The sequence below is a fragment of the Micropterus salmoides genome, unplaced genomic scaffold, assembly GCF_014851395.1.
Source record: "Micropterus salmoides isolate LMB-PRFRI ecotype aquatic unplaced genomic scaffold, ASM1485139v1 Ms_hic_scaffold_7, whole genome shotgun sequence".
NCBI classification, from domain to species: domain Eukaryota; kingdom Metazoa; phylum Chordata; class Actinopteri; order Centrarchiformes; family Centrarchidae; genus Micropterus; species Micropterus salmoides.
This window is the reverse complement of record NW_024044459.1, coordinates 5,764,546-5,789,622: the sequence shown is the minus strand read 5'-3', so window position 1 is coordinate 5,789,622 and position 25,077 is coordinate 5,764,546. Positions and strand designations below refer to the sequence as shown.

At 39.9% G+C, this 25,077-nt stretch overlaps 1 protein-coding gene across 1 annotated transcript in view; it reads right to left on the bottom strand.

Annotated features, from left to right (window-relative positions):
* The window catches only part of zmat4a (zinc finger, matrin-type 4a), a 45,191-nt gene that overhangs the window by 14,298 nt on the left and 5,816 nt on the right, over nt 1–25,077 (bottom strand). The window contains exon 3 of the mRNA XM_038704278.1: nt 9,033–9,129. Coding sequence (XP_038560206.1) covers nt 9,033–9,129 — 97 coding nt within the window. The remainder of the gene's footprint in view (nt 1–9,032; nt 9,130–25,077) is intronic.

Below are 25,077 nucleotides of genomic sequence, written 5' to 3'. Positions count from 1 at the left end.
ATTTTAAAGGTGCAACATCCTGTGGCTGGCCACATATCTGTCACTGGTTAACTGACAAAGATGCAGTCTTCTTGAAGACTATTTTTTACACATTCCATAAAATGCCCTGACAAAGGCCCTGTGCTGAAACGCATAGGTGATATAAAGATACTTCCAGATAAATTAATTTAGTAGAAAACTACTAGACAGCTTTACCCTACTAGACAGTAGGGTAAAGCTTTTCCAAACACCACTACCACATCAATTATCAAAACTGACTGATTGTTTGACTGTCCTTGTTTAACTAAGCTATGGAAACAAATTCCCCTTTAGAGAGCAAAGAACCTGCTATCCAGCAAAATGAAGTAAAGATTGTCTTGAGAAGCAAGCTACAGACAGTAAATTGTTCACAGCGAGCGAGCAAACGCAGAACAATTGTGAGGAAATGTCATGCAGCTAAACTCAACTGGAGAATCCAAATGCCTGCACCTGCGCTGCCACAGGCCTGTTTATAAAAGGGGCATGTGTGATGTGTATGCACTGATTGTTAAAGTGGACAGATAAGAGCATAGGCACTCGTTCTGTTTGTGGCCATGGAGAAGAGACACAAGGTACTACAGGGGAGAAACAGGTAGGAGTTCATCCAGGCTCTGGCATTAAAATATCCCATTTTGTTTCATGTCTCCTTGGCAGAGCATGGAGCAAACTAAAAGGATAAACAGAAAAAGTGCGGCTACTCCTATCAGACAGTACAATTAGCTGGAGTCATTAGCAGAGTCAATATATGCCAGTTGGGACCGTTTTGCTTTCTGTTTACACATCCAGTGTGAGCATTTAGGTTGTGGCTTGACAATCAGAATGTACAGTATGGGCACATAAATGGAGAGCTTTGGCTTTACACCGTAGACCATATTCTTGGAAGTTGGAATTGGAAAACAACAATTCTAAAATTGTAGAGTATGGCCAGCTTAAGCTAGCACTGTTGCCACTGACTTTGGCAACTTTTCCTAGAGTGCCACAATCATGTAAAAAATGTGACTTATCCGGTGGAATAACACAACATCTAGTAAATTCAAAAAAACCTGTAGATGGATTGCCATGATATTTGGTACCGACACTCATGCTACCATCAAGATGAATAGAAAAAACTTTTGGGATCTTCTGTCTGCAAAAGAGTGCGTGTTATAAACAATGACTAACAAAGACAGGATGAAAAAGAAGCATTTAATGGACTTAGTGAACAGTACATGGAGTAGGATACAAGCACAACACACCACTGTTTTAACAGCTGATTGCGATCAGGGAAAATCCCTGAACTCAATGGCAGACATTTGTTACCATGGTTACCAAATGTTTCACATACATGGCTTAAACAGATTATAAAATAGCTTCCTGAACAGTTCATGAACATCAGATGAATTTAAGAGTAGTTTAGCCTTTCCAATCATGCTAAAAATCACGTGTCTCCGATCACAATGTCCTGTGGTTGGTGAGACGACTTGAGAAGGAGAATCTTGGTCTGGTTGTTTGGTCTGTAGGTGTGAATGTACAGCCTTATAGAGCATGATCTAGCATAGTTGTAGACCTTCTTTTGCGATATATGATATTGCAAGTGCTGGGAGATCATAACAGGGTTAACTTCACTATTTAAAGCAAAGGATTTGTATGAATAGAGGAGCTACAGCATGCATTTGTAGTGTGCACATCAGTCAGAAAGCCTAATTGTTATCAGACAGGAGGAAATGTCTGGAGATTAATTATCTATGACCATTTCCTGAATGATTTTCCAAATGAGTTGTTCATTGTCACAATATGTCAGAGCAACTAAAAATCCGGATGGTTCGAAATCCTTTACATTTGTGATTTATCTGTGATTTTCTTCTATGTATTTTTCACTAAACGGGATTCATCTTTACTGTTGTGTATCTGATATAGGCATGTTTTTAACAGCTTGGCCAAAGGTCATGATAGCAACTCAACTGTGACAAAAAAAAGCAGTAACCTCAGATGAATGGATATATAAACTCAGCAAAAAAAGAAACGTCCTCTGACTTTCAACTGTTTTTTCTTTCAGTAAACTTAATGTGTGTAAATATTTGTATGAACACTAAAAGAGTCAACACCATAAGACATAAACGAAAAATGTTTCACAGACATGTGACTAACAGAAAGAGAATAATCTGTCCCTGAATGAAGGGAGGCTCAAAAGTGCCAGTCAGTATCTGGTGTGGCCACCAGCTGCTTGAAGTACTGCAGTGCATCTCCTCCTCATGGACTGGACCAGATTTGTCAGTTCTTGCTGTGAGATGTTACCCCACTCTTCCACCAAGGCACTTGCAAGTTCCTGGACATTTCTGGGGGGAATGGCCCTAGCCCTCACCCTGCGATCCAACAGGTCCCAGACGTGCTCAATGGGATTGAGATCCGGGCTCTTCGCTGGCCATGGCAGAACACTGACATTGCTGTCATGCAGAAACTCACGCACAGAACGAGCAGTATGGCTGGTGGCATTGTCCTGCTGGAGGATCATCTCCGGATGAGCATGCATAAAGGGTACCACATGAGGGAGGAGGATGTCTTCCCTGTACCGCAAGGCATTGAGATTGCCTGCAATGACAACAAGCTCAGTCCGATGGTGATGTGATATACCGCCCCAGACCATGACGGACCCCCCACCTCCAAATCGATCCCGCTCCAGAGTACAGGCCTCGGTGTAACGCTCATTCCTTCGACGATAAACACGAATCCGTCCATCTCCCCTGGTGAGACAAAACCGTGACTCATCAGTGAAGAGCACTTTTGCCATTCCTGTCTGGTCCAGCGAAGGTGGGTTTGTGCCCATAGGCGGCGTTGGTGCTGGTGATGTCTGGTAAGGACCTGCCTTACAACAGGCCTACAAGCCCTCAGCCCACAGTCTGAGCACTGATGGAGGGATTGTGTGTTCCTGGTGTGACTCGGGCAGTTGTTGTGGCCATCCTGTACCTGTCACGCAGGTGTGATATTCGGATATACCGATCCTGTGCAGGTGTTGTTACACGTGGTCTTCCACTGCGAGGATGATCAGCTGTCCTTCCTGTCTCCTGTAGCGCTGTCGTAGGCGTCTCACAGTGCGGACATGGCAATTTATTGCCCTGGCCACATCAGCAGTCCCCATGCTTCCCTGCAGCATGCCTAATGCACGTTCACGCAGATGAGCAGGGACCCTGGGCATCTTTCTTTGGGTGTTTTTCACAGTCGGTAGACAAGTCTCTTTAGTGTCCTGCGTTTTTAGAACTGTGACCTTAAGTGCCTACTCTCTGTAAGCTGTTAAGGTCTTAATGACCATTCCATAGGTGCATGTTAATTAATTATTATGGTAAATTGAACATGCATGGAAAACATTGTTTAAACCCTTTACAATGAAGATCTGTAAAGTTGTTTGGATTTTTATAACATTATTACGTTTCTTTTTTGCTGAGTTATATGTATATGAATGGATTACAATTGAAGTGAAATCTTGAAATTTATTTCCATGAAGCAGTTAGCGTCCTAGTAACAATTTACAAATATCCTAGCACTCATAGCAAATCACTGTTTTTCAGGTTAAAATAAAGTGGTTTCTAGTTTAACTGTTACTCCCTCATGCCGTGGAAATTATTCTCTTTATCCACATGATATGTTGTTAACATTAGTAATTTGAGGTTTTTGCTGCAACAAATGTTATTGACCCATCTAATCATTCTGCTCATTATTCTGGAGAGAGGTGCTGATGTTTAAACTGATATCTGATAATCAGCATATTAATTTTCAGGATTCATCTGATATATTATATGGGAGAACCTGTGGCTCTAAGGTCATGTATTAAATTAAAACCACATTATTAAAAGAGACACATTAACACACCTTATGAAAAAGACAGAGCTGTGCTGTACTTTCACCGTCTGACATTGTGACTGGTGGAGAAAATCATGAATCATCCATCACTGGAACAGGCTGGTAATCAGAGAACAAATGTGACTTGAATAAGTCTCAAACTAAGAATTTAAACTACTGCTTCAAACAATATGGTGCACAAGTAAAAACAATCCCATTATCCACTGAAGAATACTGGGGCTTCCCACCAACACATTCTCACTCCTAACTCATCACAAATGGACGTTCGGTCAAGAACCCTTGGTGTAATTTTAAAGCCCTGGGAACCCCTTTTGGTTTAGAAAAACATCATGGTTTGGGTTAAAATAACTATTTTACTTACATGATTTCACTTCTGTAAGTTAAGTAACATTACTTACGTCACTTACACAAGTAAGTGCTTGCCAGGCCGTCCTTGTAAATAAGAAGCTGTTCCAAAGTGTCCTCCCTGGTTAAATTAAGGTTTTATTAAAAAAAAGAATAAAGAACACCAGACTTCCTTACTCAGGCCTTTCTTTTATTTATATCCTACACCTGCTTTTAGCATTCAAAAATGACACTACAGGGCTTCCCCCACTGTGTTAAACTATGATGCTAAGGGGCTTCCTAGTGCGTTACAAACTGACGCCAAGCCGTCTTGACCATGTGTCCATTTGTGACGACTTGGTAGTCACAGCTCATAACATTTACTAAAGACTAATCCTGCTAACACTGCAAAGATCAGCACTTACAAAAAACTGATTGACTGAAAAGTGGTTGCCATTCAGTATTTACTTCGTCATTGGATGAAGACAGTGGGCAACAGAGAGAGCTCCATACATTGTCCTTATCCAGAGGTCAAATGGGTTCCTTCTCCTTTTCCCTTAGTTAACACTGACTAGCCACACCAGCCTTGCATCTGTTGGCTTCTCGCTGCACTCATCACTGAGCTCCTCCTCAGCAACGGGCCACACAAAGACACTTAGCTATTTTTGTCTTAGCAAGACAGACGCTCCAACAAAGTCAAAAAAGAGAGAAGCTACTTTAGGTTTCCTCTACTTTAGGTTTGGAAACTGAGGAGGCGAAAGCATGACAGAACATACCAGCAAGACTGGGTGAAAAAGAAAGGAAATATGCCATGGAGCAAAATCAAACTAGTAAATCTTAAGACAAAGTCCATTAGGTTAAAGTTTCCGGCTTTGAATGCCAGCAGCAAATCAGAGGGTTTAAGCTTCACAGTTGTTGTACTCATGTAGCAGGCTCGTTAGGGGAGTATCGATCACACTCCTCATTAGTAAACCGGTCATGAACAGGTAATTTGTTCCTCTCCTGAGTCAAAATTGAATTTCCTCATCACTTTCCTGCCCTTAGTTCATCTTATCAAAGTACAGCCATAAAGCCATGCAGCTTGAGGGTTTTATTTCCTGTTTGTAGTACATCAATGTGTTCCTCTTCATATTGATGTGATTTAATCAGACCTGCACAACCCCCCACCCCCCTCCCCCCTCCCAACCTTAGCTGACCAGGTGATCCATGCAAATAGTAACCACTAATGGAAAAAACATATCAATATAACTGAAGATATCAGTTAATTGGGCCTAAAGATTTAAGGATACTTAAATCTTTCTGACCAATACTGTACTGATGGTTTTCTATAAATTAAATGCAGAGTTTGTATTGTGCTCTTCATAGTATTAAATACTTTATAGCTTTGTTTGAAGCAGTGTGCTGCGATTGAGGATGGAGGGTCACTGCTGGCTGCTAATTCTACCTTTAAACCTGCTAAAGGATGCTAATGCAACAGGACTATATAGAATGGACTACAGTAAGCAGGCATTAGAAGAATTTTGGTATTGGGCTAAGATAAAATATCACATTGATGCTAGCGTGAAAGCTGACAATTATGGAAAAGCCGAAGGCATTTCATTGAAAAGACTGACTGACAAGAGAAGACAAATCATTTCCAGGCACACAAGCATGGAGATCAGCCAAGAGCCAGGCTAGCCGAGAGTTAAATTTTTTACATCTTAGCCAAATCACAGAATAAATGTTATTTGGCAGTTGACTAAATCTGCCACCGATGGTTGTAATTATCGCTGACAAAATTGCTGGTCAACAAATGATTCTTCCATCTCCAGTCATGTGAGTTGCGTCCTGATAAAAACCGTGGCATTTGCAGTTTAAAAATTACACTCTTTCACCCCATGATTTTGTAAGCCTTTATTCTCTCTGTGTAAACTAATATTGAGCAAATTACCTAAATAAACCCTAGGCACCTTGTAGGCTATGTAGATGGGGTGGAGGTGGGGGCTTAGGGGTCGCATGTGGTCTGATTCTGTGTAACCTCTGCCATGCTCAGGGTGGGGTGTGTGTGTGTGTGCATGTGTGTGTGTGTGCTACAGTATTGTAGGATCTGCGTGGAAACCCAGTGGCTCCGGTGCAGGCATCCGTGACTAAAGCACGGGGCTGTTAAATGGCATGTCACGTCTCCTGATGCCAGCATCCCTGTGGATGTGTGCAGCCAGAAACTGGCCAACAGGGGGAATTAATTCCAGGACATGCACCATGTAAGCCCCATCAATTCACACCTACTGCCCAGGGCCCGCACACATTTTGCAGTCCTCTTGTTCTGAAACTGATTTAGGTCAAGTAATTGTTGCAAAGGAGACTCCAAGAATACTAATACATACAAATAATAATTACGCTTGGGACAAAATTTAAACAGCAGTTGAGCTTGACAGCTGCACAGTTTGATGGTATATTAGTGCAGGAAACAGTAGCTATGGTGGATATGCAACTGTGAATCCATAAAAGATATGATGATGCATGTTGTTTTCTTTTTTTTGTTTGCTTTGCACACTTTCTGCTCCCTTGCTAATTAGTTTTAATTCACTCTTAACCAAAACACTTGCCATTTAAGGGATAGGGTGACTTTTCTGGAATTATGCTTATTTGTTATCTTGAGAATAAGATGAGAAGATTGATACAACTCTTGTAGCATTTTATATCTTGTTTGTATAATCCGTAAAAAATAAATAAATAAATAAATAAAAGGCCTACATTTAAAAATCGACAAGCATTTAACTTCTCATAAACCCACAACTTGTCGTTTTTAAATGTTTTTCTAGTGTATAAAACAATGTGTTACATTTATCTGACGCTTTTATCCAACTAAGTGTCTTGGTCAGGGACACAATGGCAGAGGGTCATAGTGGGGAACTGAACCTGGGCCTCTCATACCAAAGGCATGTGTCTTATCTATTGTGCCATCACCACCCCATTACTGTAATTAATGGCCCCTTTCCACTGCCCTGTTATGTTGTATTATTGCATATGATGATGTCACATAAGTTACAGCGACTGAGACGGTGGAATAGCTGTGTACTGGAGTATGGGTAAAATTACAATAAATTACAATAAGTAAATTGAACATTACAAAGCAAACAGAGGAAGATCTCTGCTAATGTTGTGGTGTTAGTGGACTGCATTTCGTTAGCGGGAGTGTTTTGTGGTCACTATAGTCAGCAAGAGGCTCGGGAGCACGCATGGAAAGAACCCGACCCGATTTCTTCAAATAAGAAGCAGAATAGTGGCTGTTCCAAGCAACAGAAAAAACAGGTGTGTGCTTTATTTCTAAGTGAGGCTACAGCCCGTTGACAAATAGGCAGTAAAAAAGTGATTTATTGATGAGTGATTTTAATTTAAAAAATACATAGCTCCTTTAACTTTGGACAGGGCCAGGACAGCTGTTTCCCCCACCTTCCAGTCTTACTAACCTGGTCTAACAATTCTTAAGCACTAGCTTATGTGTTCAGACATGGGAGTGGTATCAGAAAGAAAGCAAATAAGCATATTTTCCAAAATGTCTCACTATTACTTTATAGTTTTACAGCCGACACATGAGTGGAAGGTGTGTCCTGTGCAGACAGCCTATTGTAGCTGGTAGTTTATTTCTTATTGTGACAAAAAAATATACTTAAGATCATCACACTAAATGTAATCCTATTTATGTTATACATTTTCCTCCTCAATATAAATATGTGGATTATTTCTTCTATTTTAATAAATAATCAGCTACGCTACCATCTTTCCACGTACTACACAGCTGATTGCAATGCGCAACCTCACCACTAGATGCCACTAAATCTTACACATTTTACCTTTAAAAACTGATAAGGACCAACGCGTTCTCATCTTAGTGCGTCATTACCGACACTTTCAGACAGCGTGACAAAGCGTAATTATTTTACGCTAAAGGTACCCTTCAGCGTCCGTATGAATCGCGTTTGCTACGCAGCAACACAAAGGAGGCTAGCCAGTCGACATGCATAAAGTCAGTGACTTAGGTTTAGGCACTAACATTTCTGATGGTTATGGTAAGGGTAGGGGGCTTTGGGGGGCTGTCAACACTTTTAACATGAACGTAGCTAGCTAGCTTATTATTTGACCCTGAAGGGTACCTCAAATAACTACGCTTTATCACTTTTTCTGAAAGCGTCGGTATTGGACGTCCTGAGATGACAACGGGCTTTAAGGACTGAACAGAAGGTATCTAGATACAATGTATAAGCCAGTGTTCACTTTAGTACTAGTCCCATTTGTTTGGGAAAACCGGAGATTTGCTTAATGGTGCATGAATATTCAAAAGCTTCATCTTAGAATTAATTTAAGTTGTTACTTTACTTGTTGTGACTAGCATGGAATTGGCTGTGTGGCTTTTTTAAATGAGCTTTTGTTTTACAGCTTGTATCTAGACGGAATATCCAGCAGGTGGCCTCTTTGTTGTGACTATACTGTAAGAACTTGTTGAATTCTCCGCTAGAGATTGGCTTTTGCAGGCACTTCAGCAACTAGTTACTAGCTACAGTGTTAAAGTGGGAAAATGCTCAATTAGAGAATTTTCCTTAAAATTTAAGATAGGATGCCCTCAGCAAAATGAGCCCATATGATATTTCTGTTTCTGCAACGCAGCGCTCTACAATACTCTTATCATTTATGCATGCACTGTGTAATGCACTACATCTGAAGTGCAAAGGCCTCCTTGAGAAGCAGGGGATTATGAGGATGCCAGTGAAATCAAAGAAAACACCATATTTTGTGCCAAGAATTAGTTGTAGCTTCAAGCACTGCAGCACTAATAGTTAACTCTGTTGCTGCAGTGAACAGTAGTGTGATCCACTCACTTATTTTGGTGCTTTGAGCCCTGCAGATGTGCATGGTACTGTGCCACTGAGTTCAGTGTGACGCTGCAGACTTCACAGGTATAGCTCCGTTTCAGACCTAGAATCAAACAGAAACACATATTAAATGAACAAATTTAATACAGGACAAACCTCAAAAAACTGCCTGCTTCTCATCAGCACTTACAGTACATTGAGGAATGTAAATAAAAATCTGACATTACACATCATTATATAATATGATTTTTACTCTCCTGCACACAGTCAATACAGAATCCTTCAAACCTAGACAGACCTACAAAAGCATTGCCTCCATGCAGATACATTTCAGTCTTACAGTAGGTGAGCATTCATGTGTGTTTACCAGGTAGCTATAGCTGATAGAGGCTGCTGGTGATGGAGTGGAAACAATGAATTAGAACTAGGCAGACAATGAAATGTCATGCATTTCAAAACCCAGGGAAATACATTTCACAGCTGAATCTGAAAGCTAGTACTTGAGACACTTTTTTTTCCAGATAGAGAATTGTTTCTATGCACATAAAACATTTTTGCCAAATTACCAAGGATGAGTGACGGTCCTCCAATCCAACCTCAAGCTCAACTTAAGCTTGTGTTTAGACCAGCACAGTCCCATGTGCTTTCAAGAAATGTTTTCAGTCTGAATGTCCAGTAATCTTTTAGTAAGTCTTTTAAGACCCAGCTGAAGTTGATCCGTCTTCGGCTGAGCCCAAGAAGTAATTGCGAAGCAAGACTAGTGTCTTCTAAGAAAAATTCTTTTACTTGATGTGAAACTGAATGTCCTGTCTTCCCATATTTTTCCTCAATAACTATAGAGAGCATGCTGACATACTCACAATGACAATGTTAAACAAGTAATGTTTAGGGTTGTAAAATTCCGAGAATATTGAAGGTGGAAACTTTCCACGGGAGTTAAGGGGAATAAAATGGACATATATAGTCATATGCAGATAGAAACAAACCATTTACCATAATATAAGCATCCATAATTGTAAACAATTCTAATAGATAAATGATTCACTTTCTTCCTGATAAACTGTACAATAACCAATAGATCCGTTACACTTTAGCAACACCAAAAAAACCTTCCTTCTTCCTATGACCCCCTCCAAAAACAGACATCTCCAAGCCTCAAGTTTGCCTGGATGGCCACCAGTGGATGCAGAGTGTTACATTTTACTAAATTCCTATTTAATGGGATGCTGGTAAATTCTAGAGCTTAACTTCCCTTGGAAAATGTACAACTTTAAGCAGGTATAATGTTTACCATGTTGACCAATCTTAGTGTAGCATGCTAACATACGCTAATTAGCACTAAACTATTATGTTATTGCCAATTATTCCTTTACTTCAGCCTCATTTTATGCAAAGAAGTAGGAGGAAAATCACAAATGTCATAGTTGAGAGTAAAGGATCATCAACAGGCTGTATACAGCACCCGAGAGGTGTCTGATTTATTTTGGATTAACAACATTTAATAAGTTGTCTAATTTCTTTAAAAAATGTATCAACAGCGTCCTCAGTGTCTGTGATAATGGTTGTATTAAATCAGCGTCCTGTTGCTGCAAATTATGAGTACCCTGTATAATCGCTGTCATGTTGTACTAATATTATTGTGGTATGAAAAATGGCTGTCTTTATTGCCTCGCTTCCACAATTGAGTTAACTCCTTCATAAATAAGCCTCAGAGCAAAAGGCCAGGAGAAAAGAAATGTCACCCTGCACTGAATTGAATCACATTTCCATATCCTCTCTAATCAAATTCCCCCCATGAATGATCGTTTACTCTAAATCGTCACACTAAGGAATGAGCTGCCGAAACTTAGAAAGCGTAGTTATTTTTGTCTGTCAGCGTAGAGGCAGGTGATGTTGAAAATGTGCCATTTTTCTAACAACTTTCTTCTCAGATGTTGATGTCAGCTCTTTTCTTCTACATTTTGATGTAGGGCAATGTTCCCCACAGGGAAAGAGGCAAATCTCTCCCTTTCACTTTCTTCCTGATAAACTGTACAATAACCACTCTGTCGGCCACCACCAGGATTGAGATTTCAATTTTGCACGGCCGTCCCCAGACGCAGTCATGAGCTGACATTCAAGTTCTGCAGCAGGCAGTGAAGGTCTGCTCTGCAGTGGCCCTTTGACAGCTTGCTTCTCAAACTATTTTTGAAAGGGTGACAGATTATACAGCCGCCCTGGTATCCATCACTGCAAGCCACCTGCGGCTCTTCCCTCATGGTGCTGCCCTGCATGAACGATGAAGCAACGGGAGCCTTCGGGCCTCTGTGGCGCTTCCCCTCGATCACCTTTACTTCCTACTTTCTGAGGCTTTGCCGGTGAGTCATAGGAGACTCGTTTGTTTTGGTTAACTTGTCTCATGGCTGAGAAAAGAGGGGCAGCTCAGGAGAGGATACAGAAGAAGAAAAATGTGCTCTGCAGTCTCATTTATTTGGGTTAAGTTGGAATTGTATAAAACCACAGTAACAGGTTGTGGAGCTGATTCATGCAGAGGGAAATTCTATCTGATGTCTTCTATTTTCATTTGATCTTAAAATCACAGAGGTAACTTTTGAAAGAAAGTAGCCAGTGGGTAAACTACTGAAACAAAAAAAGATACAAAAAAGGATGCCAAAGAACTTCTTTGAATGCAAACCTGGGGCTGTATTCACAAAACATCCTCCGTCCACAAGATAAACTTTTTCATTGGATCTATGAGTCTAAAAATTGACCAATACGTATCGGACAACTGAAGAGAAAGATATGGCTACATCAAAACACAACCACAGATCGGACCTACGTTCTGCAAAACCTCAGTATGAATTTGAAAAGGCAACGTGTACACTGACAGTAATGTCACCCAAGCAACGGTCACACAAAGGGAGAGTAATGCTACTCCTCCTGGTTACTGAAGCCATGTGCCATTTTATTTACAGGGACATGTGTCCATAGTGCGTTACTGAAAACACCAAATTTGAAATGATGACAGACCCAGGAGCTGAGGTAAACAACACTCAGTCTGCAGCATTTTAGTGAAAAAAAACATCCTCCTCCTTAGGGACGGTCTAAAAAGTTATCCAGTGTTTCCTTGTCTGTGTTCACATTTCTAAATTAGTGTTGATGAGGAAACTGACTCATCACACTTTCATTATTAAAATAGTAAAAAATATTGTATGAAATCAGCTGTGAGTTTTTGTGTATGATTATGGAGTGTGTAACTACATACATATTGCATTGCCTAAGAGGGAGAGACACCTCCACCGTAAATGGAACAAAAAGTCTCTTTCAATGCAAACCACGCACTGCTTACAATAAGACACAGATTAGGGTGCTGTGTTGAGTTATTTCATTTGCTCGGTGCTAAATCTCTAGTTGTCTCTAAGCTAATTGAGACCTATTGCCTGATCTATTGGGAGGGAACATGGTGGCAGTATGACTGATCCGCAGTGTAGTCCTCTCTGTGGACTGTTTATGAGCAGAGGGAAGGTGGTGCAGGTCCAGGGTTCATGCTAGATTAACCAGCAGCCATCTGCCCCACTCAGATGGTGCACGTTCAGCTCATTCCCTTTCTGATTGTTGCAAGGTGCCCATGCTGAAAGAGCATATGCAAAATCTGAATCCGCATGAAACAAATTGTTTGGTAGGTTGCAACTGCGGGACATATTATAATGGAGTGATTTGTGAAATGGACTTTCAGAATGAAATCACCACTTAAACGAGTTTTCAACCCCTTGAAGCAATAAAACAGGCATGCTTACCACATCACAGATAAGATTGGCCTCTGAAATTGGGCGCAGTTAGGAAACGGGCAGTAAGTAAAGATGTAATATCTTGAGGAGAACAGGCATTAGATGAAAACAAATAGCTGTCCTTCTGCTGGTCCAATCTAGTGTTTAAATTGAACCACATGGGGACAGGGTTTGCCCTTTGTTTCCTCTTGAAGAGAACCCTGATAAGCTTGTTGTAATTTGTCAGTCTCTGGGCCTGCTATTAAGGCTTTCAGAGATCTATTTTAGGGTCAGGGGGGGAGTGGCAAATATAACACGCAGCCAAGAGCAACAGCTTGAGAACTGCAATTGCAGTTCTCTATTGAAGGAAAACGGAGGAAGTGAGAAAGTGGGAGACAACGTGCTAAATCACATCTGCCAGAAACGCATCTCCGATTAACAGCTATGATGGAGTCAGGAAAAACACTATTTGTCTGTCGGGGTGTTTGACAGGCCAGACTACAGTCTAAATTTAGTGTTTTGGAGTGAGCACTGACAAAACTGCACTTTTGTTTGGCTGCTACATGAGGAATCATAAGAAACCGAGTGAGAAAGAGGGAGCTGACTGCTGCTTGATCTCTGACAACATGACTGACAGCATAGTTCAGACAGCATGCTATGAATCCTTTTTTCTTTCATTGCATCAAGAGGTCAGGTCAGTCAGCCAGGTTGAAACAGCTCTGTTTTTGTACACTGTTGAACTACATCACTTCCGGCTGTTTGTGCTATCAATCATTATGGTTCAAACCCGTTAACAAGCACCTTCTTTTAAGTGCACAAGCGTCACTAAATCCCTTTTGAATCTTCCAACTCATCTAGATCCATCGGTGTGAGTTTGTAACGCACTGGGCATCCCTATAGCGTCATAGTTCAACGCAGTGGGGGAAACCCTGTGGTGTCAGTTTTTGACGGTAAAGGTAGGTATATGATATTTAACAGAAAAGACTGAGTAAGGAGGTGGTTGGGGTGGATGGAGGGCCGGAACTCGGACTTTGAACCAGGAGACCGGAGTTTGTGTCCAATGTGAAACAAAAAGTCAACATTATATATTTTTATTTAAGTTACGGAAATTGTTAACTTACGTCTAAACTGACGTATGTAGTTATTTTAACTCAAACCATGATCTTTTCATAACCATAACCAAATAATTTTGTTGCCTAAACCTAACCAAATTGTAACATTTCACAACTTTAATAACATGTCGTTTTAAAATGGTGTTTCAAAACGCTAGCGTTTTATTTTGAAAGTCTAACCGGATGTTGCATATGTATTGTTTCTAACTTTACCCGACGTTGCATATTTGTTGGTGCTAAGCGTTGCTAACCTGACCGTGGAGCCTTAAACGTGTAAAAATTACGCTAAAGGGGTACCCGGGGCATTGAAATGCGACACCAAAGGGCCTTGACCATGCATCAGTATATGACGAGTCGGGAGTGAGAACATGTTGGTTGAATACAGAAATGATCTTGGTCTATGAATGGTATCTCTGGAGTTTTCTATCAATAAGTGTAAGTGATACTGGACCTAGTTTACAGAGACACACATGGTAAAAGTATACATTTTTGGACATATTTGTTTTAAATTAATTTTTTACATTTTTGCCTGTAGTTGTGCCTGGTGAGTTTAGCATTCCAATAGAACCATATGCATGTTGGACATAACCTGTTCCAAATGTAGTGATGGTAACACTGGAATTTAGCAAGGTTTTGTCTAGGTGGACACCCAAAGTGGGCATTTTGAGAATGATATTAGTGGGCATGAGAGCTGTAAAATGCCATTACTTCAATAAAAATCAACAAAACTGCATCAATTCACTAAACTGTTTGTTAGAAAATGGCCTACACAAATGACATCAATAACAAGATTTAGAATGAGACTTTACACAATGTCCATGCAAATAAACTAAGGTAGTTTCCTCAATGGAGTCCTGCCTTGCCTTACACCATCAAACTCGAAATATTATTGGCTAAAATGTCTGCCAAGTAAATCCTCAGTCATCCCTAATAAAGCCTGTGCATGGCCTATTCAAAGGGAAATGTTTAAGCTTGTGTAGCTTCACTGACTAGTTAACTGGCCAATAGTAGGCAGAGATGCTACCATGAAGGCTTGTTTTGCCATGGAGATGCTAATACCAGGATAGCCGCTGTAGCTGTAGCTGTAAAATACGAATATTTGCTGAACAAGAGAAATTATCACTTGTGAGAATGTAAAGGTATTCAACTAAGGTTTTATAGATTTTTCTCACTGATAACATTTACGGGAATAACAGCCTTGGAGCATTTTGTTCATTTTAATCTTATCTTGAAATTCAGTTCAACTTATATATTTGTCATCGCAGACAACAACAAAAATTAAAGAGTTACTGTTTAGATTTTCTGCTACAATGCAAGTAAGTGTTGCAGTTGTGATATTAGGACCTTATAATGGTTTACACTGCTGGAAGTGGGAGACTTTGTACTGTCAAGCTGTATAGTTTGCCAAAGTTGTGTGAGGGCCACAGAAAGTCAGTATGTGCAGAACATTGCTGTGCTTTTTGAGCAGTACCTAGTTAATAAAAGGGCTTAAATGATATATTATTGTCTAAATTCAACATTATGACTTTTTCACACCATAGCTGCTAATTTTCACACAACTCCCACAATCCTTCTCTTCTACTGTACTGAGAAAGAACAATCCATCAGAATACACTGTGGCATTTCTTTAGATTTCCCGTGCTCTATTAGCACATAATGAATCTCTCTAAGCTCCATAAACCTCTCTTGTATCTCCTCATTAGTGCTCTATAATAATATTCAACATTAGCATGATGACTTGGGCCACTTGACTGCTTAAACCTTAGTGTTATTTCTCAGCTCTCTTTGCTTCTCTGTTCTGTCTTTGACCAGCTCCCTCTAAGCAGACTCCACTGCAACTTCATTTTACAGCCAATGCGATTGGTGGGAGATGACATCACTCTCTATTAAAGCGGTTAAATTATGGTAATTTTCAAATTCATAATTTTATTTAGGGGTTCCCTAAATCCCTTTGTGGTGGACTTTGGGATTTTTCACTTTGCAAACCTATTACATGCACAAACAAGAATTATGACACATTAAACAAAAGGGAAAAAGACAAAAAGCATAATATGACCTCTTTGAAGCATTTAACGACAACAATGGCAAGAGCTACCTTTCTGTATTTTTAGATGGCTATATAATCTTTGTCTTGTGTTCCTGTACTTTTGTTATAGAAAGAGCATTATGCATTAGCATAGCATTATGTACTGTACAGTATGTGTTTTACATGTGTTTAAATAAAATTGCTCTCAACATGAATGCATTCTGACTGTCTCCATGCAAAGAGCTTTCTCCCTGCACTTGAGAAAAGCTGCCTCAACAGCAGAAACACTTTGTGAATGTGTTTCTCAGTCTGTAATCATCTTCAGGGCCTGTTCAAACAAGAGATGCACGAGACACAGAGCAGACATGAAGCATGATGGACTGTTCTTTTGGCAGTGGATGGGAGTGAAACAGCAGCATGGAGTTTAAGTGAGTTTGTGTTTTCCCTCTTGTATTTTGATTAATTTTCACATATTGTCAGCCACAGTATGCTAGCAAAAAAATAATAATGTTAATATTCATCCAAAGGGAAAGGCTCAGCAATAAATCATTTTTATATCAAAATCATGATTTGAACTTTTCAAATCTCAAGAGCTGTGGTTTTTATTAGCCCTACAACACAAATAACGGTGTCTTAACATGCTGTAGCAAGTGCAAGTTGTTGATTTTACCATCTATAATGACAACTGTGGCAAACTGACTCAGTTGCGAAGTAGAAGTCCAATTCATTTTTTAGTGTTGCATAACTCACAGTTGGAGCACTTCTACAGCTTGGATTCATTGAATTGTCAGTTCATAAGATTAACAACTGTGTTATGAGCTTCTTAATGTTGGCTGTGCATGGTCCTGAAGATGATGCTCAATATCCTTTAATGCAACTTTGCATATTTAACTGTCTCAAGGCTATGGTATATATTAAAGATACAATAATTTTATGTGGTTTGAACAACACAAAGAAATGTTTTATACTTGGAACTTGTTCAGTAAACAGTCAGCTTTCAACCTGCTGCCGTTTATTGTTCATGCTCTGTGGAAGTAAGTAGTAGTAGTTCCTATGTTTCAGGAATATACACATCATCGGTTGTGAATGTCTGTCATAATTTCTGTATCAGACCTGCTCATGAGTCTGCGTCAAACAACACGTGCACCATAAATAAATAGAAAAGACACTGAAAAATATTGAACCTGAATCCTGGCATGCGGACTAGATTAACTGTCCTGAATTGTCCTTAGGTGTGAGTGTGAGCGTGAGTGGTTGTCTGTCTATGTGTGGCACTGCAATGGACTGGTGACCTGTCCAGGGTGTATCCCGCCTTTCGCCCGATGTCAGCTGGGATTGGCTCTAGCCCCCCGCGACCCTGTACGCAGGATAAGCGGTTGACAGTGGATGGATAGATGGTGCTTTGACCATTGTGCAGGCAGCAGAATGCAGAAAGCGGCAGACAATAAAAACATTAGAGAAGCGATCATCGATCTCCAGGCTCGTAGTATGCAGGATAATCTGGTAATTTCGGGTATCCCGGAGCAGGCGGATGAAGCCCCAGAGGAGACCGTTAAAACCTTCATTCAAATCAGCTGAAGCTCCCGGCTGAGACCATGAAGAACATCAGCTTCCACCGGGTGCACCGCCTGGGAGGACGGCGACAGGAGAACCAGAGGCCCAGGTTCATCGTCGCGAAGTTTGAACACTTCAAGTAGAAGGAAGGACTGTTTCTTTCTTTTGTTAATATTACTCTTCCTCCGCCGTTTACACATTGATCAGCTGCGCTATTTTCATACTGTTTAATTCACAGTCGGGCACACGGCTGGAAAAACACACTCAATCATAATTCCACTACTATAGATCCAGAGGGTCGATTTATTATTGTTAACATTTCGATTCAAAATACTTCTTTTTGCATTGCTAATATCTATGGCCCAAATGTTGACGACCCCTCCTTTTTTCATGCTTTCTTCAACTCACTCTCTGCTCACTCAGACACAGCTGTTATATAAGGAGGGGACTTCAACATGGTATGTAATCCAGCAGTTGACAGGCTCAGTACGGCAGGTGGTCACCGTATTTGGAAATCAACAGACATTCATGAGCGATTTTGGTCTTTGCGATGTTTGGTGTTCTCACAACCCCACTCTTAGAGAATATACCTTATTTTCACCAGTCCACCACTCATATTCTCGCCTTAACTATTTAACACTCAGATTCACCCTATCACTATCATGCACCGGTTTCTATCAGCATTGCTTAAAGACCTAGATTTTAAGTTATTAAAATAGATTTTAAGTTATTTCAAAAAGGAGTGGGCAATATATATGGAAACTAATGACCTGCCAGGAACCTCGCCATGTCTTCTTTGGGAGGCAGCAAAAGCAGTCATGAGAGGTAAAATAATCTCCTATTCATCATACAAAAAAAAAAGAAAGAGAGATCTTGTGAATTAGAGCTAGAAGAAAAAATAAAAACATTAGAAACTGCCCTTGCTGCCTCCCCACAGGAACACATGCTGAATGATCTGAGAAAATCAAAACTTGAATTAAATGAAATTATTAATAAAAAGACCCAATTTCAGTTGCAAAGACTACGCTTGGAGAACTTTGAACATGGCAATAAATCCAGCAGATTCTTAGCCATTCAACTGAAATTGAATAAAGAAAAATAACAATTTCCTCGTTAATGGACTCAGCTGGGAATCTGACTTATAACCCAGAAGAAATCAACAATGCATTCAGAGATTATTATAAAAACTTATATACATCACAAATTGATCCATCTAGCTCTAACATCAACAATAACAATATAAACAATAATAATACAATATAGATTTGCCAAGGTTAGATGATGAACAGATCAGGGCACTGGATTCACCTGTTTCAATGGCTGAACTCCACGAAGCTCTCTTACATATGCCGATTATCAAAGCCCCTGGGCCAGATGGTTTTCTGGCTGAATTCTACAAGGAATTCTGGGAAATACTTGCGCCCACATTCTATAGGATGGTGATGCAAATTAGGGGTACTTGCATGTTGCCTCCAACAATGAACTCTGCTAGTATCAGCCTGCTCCTTAAACCAGACAAAGACCCCACACTCCCGTCCAGTTATCGCCCAATATCACTTAACGCAGATCTTAAAATCATCTGCAAAACCCTAGCAAGAAGGCTAGAGAAGGTCACTCCTGGTATAATACACTCTGACCAAACAGGATTTATTAAGGGCAGGCACTCCACCAACAATACATGTAGGTTATTTAACATAATAGACTATGCCACTATTCAAAACCTGGAAACTACAGTTGTTTCTTTAGATGCAGAGAAAGCATTTGACAGAGTAAATTGGAAATTTCTATTCGCTACTAATACTATAAATTAGGATTTGAAAACTTTCATAGATTGGATTAAAATCTTATACAGTTCCCCAAGAGCTTCTGTCAAAACAAATGATCATACTTCTCCATGCTTTAGTCTCCAGAGGGGTACCAGGCAGGGTTGCCCACTCTCTCCCTCGCTATTTTCTATTTTTATAGAACCGCTTGCAGCTGCTATCAGACAAAATAATAATATTAAAAGGAATTCAAACAGAAAATATACACCACAAGATAAGCCTTTATGCAGATGATGTATTACTTTTTACTCCTAAGCTCACAAACTTCTTTTTCTGAGACAATCACATTTATAGATAAATTCTCATCCATCTCAGACTACTCCATTAACTGGAGTAAATCCATAGTTTTACCTGTAAAGTGTGATTTCCAGAGTATATCTACCACACCGCTAAAGTCTGGGAATATTATCTGGGTGTCAATATTTCCTCCAGGCTGTCAGAACTGACATGGCTAAACTGCACGCCTTTACTTAAATCAATAAAGGACGACCTTGTACGGTGGACATCATTACCTATTTCACTCATGGGAAGAGTCTCCACCATATTATTAATTGTAATTATAATTAATTGTTATTATTCCAGCTCTGTGTTGCTTATTTATTGTGCGTGATTGTTTCTTGTTTTCATTTTTCTCTTAGTTGTCTTACTATGTCAGCTGTTTATAGCTGCTGTTCGGCTGGTTGTCTTTTACTATTATTATTATTATTATTATTTTTATTTTTTGTTTGTTTTTGTTTGTGTTTGTTGTTGTTTTTCTTCTCCCCAAGCCCCCCTCTCTGTTTCATTGCAGGTTTCGTTGCTTTCTGCAATTGGTGTTTCCCTCTGCTATTTCCTGTTGTCCCCACCTTCCATCCCCCTTCGCTTGCAGGTGTTGTCCTTTCTCTGTGCTGTCTGTTTGTGCCCCTCCCCCATCCCCATGTCTGCCCCCTGTCCGGCCCGGTGACAAATCAATACATAATTAAATAAATAATAAAACAGACAAAGGAGTATATTAATACTCTCTTGTTAAAGTAAAATCTGTCTAGCACAATATGGTATCCAGCTCATCATACTCTATACCAGGCTGCTGGGCAGGAGAGGTTTAAAAAAAAAAAAGAAAAAGAAAAAGAAAGACAGCAGTACTTTACGGTTTTAATATTCAATAGCATTTTCGTTGAAGTACCAAATACATTTAACCATCACTCAAGTCAGTTTTCATCATACGGAAATGGAAGTCACGGATGAATGAGGCAGTAAAAATAACAGAAGCTAATCATTCCCTCACACCAAATACGGGTAGCATCTGTTAGTGCCAGTGTGCTTTCTTGTTGCTCTATATAGAACATACAGACTCAAGCACTGTCAAATAAACTGACTTGTAGCTGTAACAGGCTGCAGCAAAGATTTGATCTCGAAAAGGCTGAGTTATTCTGTCAAATCTTTTCAGTATCATTCTACTCCAATCACCGCTCTTCCCTGTCATCTCTATTTCAATCTCACATTGCTGCACTTGTCAGACTAGTAAAGAAGTCAAAAAGTCACACAGAACCTTTTCCTTCACATTAATATAAATATAAACGTATGCTATAACACTTGAATTTGTTTATGCTAAACTCTTGTCTACTTTGCATTATTAAATATATAATAGTATCCACTCTGGCAAGAAATTAGATGGATGTATCTTACATCTGCTGGTGTTGGAAGTTAGGTATTAGGTAAAGTACGCAGCCCAAGTAAGAATGATTAATAAAAAAAAACGAAATGACAGCATCTAGGCATATTTTTGGACTCAGTGTTCACTGCTAGAGACTAAACAGCAAATGGTATAGCATAAATTGCTCTAAATGAGATAAAACATCAGCGTGTATAATGTCACACTTTTGCAAAGCTAATGTTGAGCTTATGACTAGCAATGATGTTTCTGATGTCCAAGAAATCACCAAGACAACCACAAACCCGAACACGTGATATAAAAAGCAGTTGGCTGCCACTCTGGCCCATTCAGTGAACTGGTTAACAGTCAACTGAACTGAGCTACATGCTGTCTGGCTTCATGTCGTCTGGCTGTCTGTCACTGTCAGGTAAACCTCAGATGTTTTTTCACTGAGACATTCCCACCATTGAAGCAGAACAGATGCCGAGGCTGTTGCTCATGTCTCATTTAGCTGTTGCATGGAGACGACAATGTAGGAAGATAAAAGAGTCAATGTCTGATGTTTCTGCTTCTTTTATGATCCATTATATTCCTATATGCAATAAAGAGAATTAAGTGGCAATCATCTCTTTGTATTCCTCTAGTTTTAGATAATTGCAGTCACCTGTGACGCCATGTGTCCTCAGGCCGTTGCAAGAATACGACTCTCGCTTGAAATGACATTCCATCCCAAATCCATCCCACCATCCAAGTGGTTTTCTAGAGGTTTACAGCCTTTCCCATCTGCAGGATAAACATGGACTACAAGTACTAGCCTTAATAGATTAATTGGGACTGAGATATATAGTAAGTAAAACTGACTTGACTTATGTTGGCATGATCCTATATGTTGTATAGGCCTATGCTTGGGATAGGTGACAAGGACTGGTCCTAAATTAGTACCGTTTCCAGATCTGTAATCCTGATGGCAACGGCTCCGATATTGATTTTATTAAGCGCATTGGGTCTGGGCCATGAAATGTTTAATCCACATTACATACAGTTCCTTTGTCAATGTTATTGCATAATTTAGTTTTTAGGGCCACAGCGATCCCTGGCCTCATGTTACCTCACATAAAAATAACTCCAATGAGTTCCACACAGTGATGTATACAAATTTTACATGGGTAAAAGAGAGCACTGATATTTCATCAGTAATCTGTATCTGCAGATGCCCTAAGTTGAGGAAACGGAACTGGTATCAGGAGAAAAACTTGCAGTCCAAGCAAAAAACACAGCTGAACCAAAAGTTCATAAATAAGTTCAAAGTATCTTTAAGTCAAGTGAACAAGTGATTTTAGCTGATTCTGAGGAAACAAATGCCTCTATTCGTCTTAATTTAAGAAATAAATTACAAAATTATCTTTGGAAAAGACACCATCACCTCTTTAAATTCCACTGGGGATATAACACAATCTGTCCACATTAGTGTCATTATGAACTATCTACAGCAAATTAATTTTCCATTCCATTTACAGTTCCGCAAACATTACAGTCCTCACTGTTAGAGTAAATGAAACGTCCCCCCCACACACTATTCACTATAAACTTTGGAGAGAATGAGCATCAAACATAATAGGGAATCAGACTCTGGATCTAATAGAGTATTGGACACTTAGCAAACTCTACAGTTTATTTGCAGTAAAATGTGGAAGTTAGATCAAAAATACTTGCCATTTGAAAGGGCACAGCTGAGCAGTTACATCAATTTTACAGTATGCTGCAAAATAAGGCTATGTTTTCTCCTATAGTTTGGTGACTATGCATATACCTCTGCACCCTTCTGAATTGACAGAAGGTATAAAACTTTTAAAGACTTCCTTTTAAAGTACGCTTGGTTTTTTTAACATGTGGTGTTCGCAGCTAAGAGCTGGGTGGGTAGCAGGTACAAGTGCTGATTGTCTGTCCATGCCTTTAGTCTCTTTGTTGATCTTTTCCCCCTTTCTTTCTTTGCCATCACCTTTCCACAGCAGCACAGTGCTGTTTGCATAACAACAATATGCAGATAACGGCTCCTCCTGCTTTATGGGAGCTTTTGAATTTTTCATTACATCTTCAGTCAGAGTGCACATTTTCCCCGCAAGATGAGAAGTGCACAAGGGCGGTGCTGGAGGTCAGGGAGAGGGGAGTGGCAAGCAGAGGACGGGCAAAGAAGAGGCAAAATCAGCAAAAAGGAGATGTGAGATGATAAAGATGAAAAGAGGAAATACAGAAAAGTGCTCCAAGTAGAAGCTGTGAAGGATCCGTTCTCCAGCAGCATCTCCTGCCTCCCCCCTCTGTCCCGACTGACTGGCCTCCTGCTACCCCAGCTGTGGTGCCATTCTCCTCTCCACATGGCTCACAGTCCTGGTTTTGCCTGATAGGATGATTTGCCACTTCATTACTAATTGATAATCGCCGAAGAGAAATACTCATTAGCCCAAATGCTGAATAGTGCAGCTAGCATGCTGACATTTTCAGCCTCTCTATAATGACTATGTTGATGTTGGCAAATCCGTCTCCTCCTAACAGAGTGCAAAACAGGCCTAGTGCAAAAGATGAAGCTGAAGATAGGGATGGCTTTAGGTTAGAGTGGAGTGGAGGAGAGGAGCCTTTGGTGCAGAATCATCCCATGTTTTTGGGAAAATGCTCATGACTTTAAATTGAAATCATAGTAATTCTTACTGCTGCTATATTGACTTTTGCAATAACTTTATTTAATTTGAATGTTTTCTTTCCAGCCACTGACTTTCCTTTACTCCAGATCTCGACTGATTCTTTTATTGCTTATAAAAAGGGAATTATAGGAACAGGATATTCTGATTCATTCACATAATATATAAAAACAATGGGAAGAAGAACTTAACACTGAGCTTCCTTGCGATCTTGTGATGTTTGGAAACTGTAAGAGCTTACTTTATTTTCAATTAGTTTCCCAACACTTGGTCATGTAATTTGCATGCCCTTAAGGCTGAAAAAAGAGACATGATCTGAGGTTATAAGGAGCGCCTTTTTAATATGAATTCCAAATGGTGTTGGTTTACTGAATACCATACTGTGTACATGAACTGTTATGACTCAAAGAATAAGTAGTACTACATTTGGGTGCAGATCCGAATGAAATGCATTGTTATTCAGGTACAATCCTATGTATATACTGTGTGTGTGGATATGTGGTTGTAGGTAGGGCTGAACAATGCCAAATATTGCGATTACGATTCGATCGGCGATTTTTTGTTTTTGTTTTAAGTAGGGCTGGTCAAGTTAACGTGTTATTATCACGTCAGTGCAACACAATTATTTCATCTCTCGTTAATGCAGTTTATATTATTATTATTCTTATTTTGAAAGTCCGTTTCTCACTGGCTCTGTATCCATATACAGTCAGACAGGAGGGGGTGGGATGTTGATCAGCCTGCACCCAATAAAACAGCGGAGGGAGGCTTTGGCAGACTATGTTGGATGCAGCTTGTGGCAGAAGTAGATAAACAAAAGCAAGACAAGCAATCAAATGCCATAGCGAAGTGAATAGCTACACACTGCATGCTGATTAATATTGGGGAAGATGTCGGTCTTAGGAACGTTAATAAAATTGCATAACTTTACTTGATTTGGCAGATTTGTGCCGAGTTGTCCGCACCTCGCGGGACTTTCGGATAATTTATCACCGTTGATGAACCACACAAAGAATATTTTATCGTTTTTAAACAGCCGGCTACTTGAAATAGACCCGCGAGGAACCGCGATGTGCATGCAGTTGTCGGCAGCACGGCATGCGCGCAAAACTCTGTATAAGACCGGTGAATGGCAGGCGAGAGAGAGAAAAAATGGTCAACAATAAGCCTCAGTTTAGCCTCGGCTCGCAATCGCGTGCACAGAAACACACATGATTTGAATATCAGTCGACTATAGGCAGGACTTGACGATTCTGATCCAACTATGTAAATCCTTAGTCGGGCACAGCCCTAATTGCTACTGTGTAAAGGAAATACTACTGGTAAAAAGCACCTTATTTGTTTAAAGTGTTTGCAAACCACATGTTATTGCACTTTTGTGTATATAGCAGTACATTTAAAATAAAAGTGCACAATACCCTATAGAGAATTCATTATTTAATTTTGCGAGTAACAATTACGATT